The sequence below is a fragment of the Choloepus didactylus genome, chromosome 23 (assembly GCF_015220235.1).
Source record: "Choloepus didactylus isolate mChoDid1 chromosome 23, mChoDid1.pri, whole genome shotgun sequence".
Lineage (NCBI taxonomy): Eukaryota > Metazoa > Chordata > Mammalia > Pilosa > Megalonychidae > Choloepus > Choloepus didactylus.
Window position 1 is genome coordinate 19,960,508 of NC_051329.1, and position 3,068 is coordinate 19,963,575.

General features: G+C 40.2%; 1 protein-coding gene across 1 annotated transcript; it reads right to left on the reverse strand.

Annotated features, from left to right (window-relative positions):
• Positions 1-1,572: 1,572 nt before the first annotated feature.
• On the reverse strand, positions 1,573-2,561 carry LOC119519449 (V-type proton ATPase subunit E 1). The gene has a single exon (XM_037817095.1). It carries the CDS (start codon positions 2,508-2,510, stop codon positions 1,830-1,832), a length of 681 nt encoding a protein of 226 aa, XP_037673023.1. The 5' UTR covers positions 2,511-2,561; the 3' UTR covers positions 1,573-1,829.
• Positions 2,562-3,068: the final 507 nt, after the last annotated feature.

Below are 3,068 nucleotides of genomic sequence, written 5' to 3' on the forward strand. Positions count from 1 at the left end.
TCTGGCAGTTCCTTAGAAAACTAGATATAGAGTTACCATTCGATCCAGCGATTGCACTTCTCAGTATATACCCGGAAGATCGGAAAGCAGTGACACGAACAGTTATCTGCACGCCAATGTTCATAGCAGCATTATTCACAATTGCCAAGAGATGGAAACAACCCAAATGTCCATCAACAGATGAGTGGATAAATAAAATGTGGTATATACACACGATGGAATACTACGCGGCAGTAAGAAGGAACGATCTCGTGAAACATATGACAACATGGATGAACCTTGAAGACATAATGCTGAGTGAAATAAGCCAGGCACTAAAAGAGAAATATTATATGCTACCACTAATGTGAACTTTGAAAAATGTAAAACGAATGGTTTATAATGTAGAATGTAGGGGAACTAGCGATAGAGAGCAATTACGGAAGGGGGAACAATAATCCAAGAAGAACAGATAAGCTATTTAACTTTCTGGGGATGCCCAGGAATGACTATGGTCTGTTAATTTCTGATGGATATAGTAGGAACAAGTTCACAGAAATGTTGTTATTTCAGGTAACTTTCTTGGGGTAAAGTAGGAACAGGTTGGAAGTAAAGCAGTTATCTTAGGTTAGTTGTCTTTTTCTTACTCCCTTGTTATGGTCTCTTTGAAATGTTCTTTTATTGTATTTTTTTTTCTTCTTCTTCATACAGTTGATTTAAAAAAGAAAAAAAAAGGTAAAAAAAAAAAAAAGCGGGGGGTAAAATATGTAGTGCCCCCTTAAGGAGCCTGTGGAGAATGCAGGGATATTGGCCTACCCCACCTCAATGGTTGCTAACGTGACCACAGACATAGGGGACTGGTGGTTTGATGGGTTGAGCCCTCTACCATAGGTTTTACCCTTGGGAAGACGGTTGCTGCAAAGGAGAGGCTAGGCCTCCCTATATTTGTGCCTAAGAGCCTCCTCCCGAATGCCTCTTTGTTGCTCAGATGTGGCCCTGTCTCTCTAGCTAAGCCAACTTGAAAGGTGAAATCACTGCCCTCCCCCCTACGTGGGATCAGACACCCAGGGGAGTGAATCTCCCTGGCAACGTGGAATATGACTCCCGGGGAGGAATGTAGACCTGGCATCATGGGACGGAGAACATCTTCTTGACCAAAAGGGGGATGTGAAGGGAAATGAAATAAGCTTGAGTGGCAGATGGTGGGCACTCTTACGCACAATTTAGACAACTCTTTTAGGTTCTAAAGAATTGGGGTAGCTGGTGGTGGATACCTGAAACTATCAAACTACAACCCAGAACCCATGAATCTCGAAGACAATTGTATAAAAATGTAGCTTATGAGGGGTGACAATAGGATTGGGAAAGCCATAAGGACCATGCTCCACTTTGTCTAGTTTATGGATGGATGAGTAGAAAAATAGGGGAAGGAAACAAACAAACAGACAAAGGCACCCAGTGTTCTTTTTTACTTTAATTGTTCTTTTTCATTTTCATTTTTTTTTTGTTTGTTTTTAAGTTACATTGTTGTTTTTTTTTTTATTAGAGAAGTTGTGGGCTTACAGAACAATCATGCATAAAATACAGCATTCCCATATACCACCTTTTTTTAACACCTTGCATTGGTGTGAAACATCTGTTACAACAGACGAAAGCACATTTTAATAATGATACTATTAACTATAGTCCATGGTTTAACTAGGGTTCACTGTGTAGTGCAGATCAACACTGGGCTTTGAGTCTTGAGTCTGTCACATAATAACAGCATCACCTTGAGGAACTGAGTTTGCTGTGACAGTTTCTCTCATGCGCCTCAATTCCTTCCCCCATAAGGCTGCTCTCCTAAAGGCTTAGTCCAAAAACTTCCTGTTGGCATTTGCACCAAACAAGGCTCCCCGTACTTCTGGCATCATCTGCTGGGCTATGAGATCCAGCCGGCTTTCTAGAGTATTAGAAACCTTTATTTTACGATCTCCACTATAGACCTCAACGCCACCAGCTATATCCTCAGGTAGGTAGGCCTCCTGATCAATTTGGACATCAACATCTTTTTTGGTGGCAATTTTGTACATAGGAATCGCTTTTTGCACCGCCGCCTTTACCAGAGGGAAATCCTGTTTCCTGCAACGAATAATCATTCGGGGCTCCAGCAACTGGTACAAACCCTGGAGGACCAGTCCATCCAGCAGCACTTGGTACCTGGTTGTATCTTTTCCCACCTTGCTGAGTCTCTGCTTTGCTTCATTTAGTAGGTCTGTGATAAGGTCATCTCTAGCTCTGAGGACTTTGAGCCTTGCTTGATTCATCAAATTGGACATCTTAATCTTCTTTTGCTGTTCAATCTGCTTTTCTTTCTTCTCATAGTATTCCATAATCTTCAGTCTTTGGGTTTGCACAAGACGACCTTTCTCAATGTTAAACTCTTCTTCTGCCTTTGCATCTATTTCTTCTGCTTTCTCATTAGCTTCCTGTTCAATGAAAGCCATCATGTGTTTAATCTGCTTTTGCACGTCAGCATCGCTGAGGGCCATGGCGAAAGCGATGCCAGCCGGGTGGGCAAGAGCCTCAAGTTTAGATTTGAATAGCACGGTGAGAAGAATGGGAGAGAGCCATTTTAATTATTATTCTTGTTATTTTTGTGTGTGTGCTAATGAAGGTGTCAGGGATTGATTTAGGTGATGAATGTACAACTATGTAATGGTACTGTGAACAATCGAATGTACGATTTGTTTTGTAAAACAAAAACAAAAACAAAAACAAACAAACAAAAGGATATATAAGTGCAAATGTTCAAAAATTAATTTCGGTGATGAACGCACAACTATATAATGGTACTGTGAACAAATGAATGTACGCTTTGTATGACTGCATGGTATGTGAATGTATCTCAATAAAAATGAATTAAAAAAAAAAGATTACATCAAAGATAATGGTATTTTGGGGGACATAATACATTCAAACCGACACAAACCATGAAGGCAAGATGGCAGTGTGTGATATACTTACAATACTGAAAGAGAAAAACCACCAACCAAGAATTTTATATCTGGCAAAACTGTCCTCCAAATATGAAGGAGAGTTTAAAATAT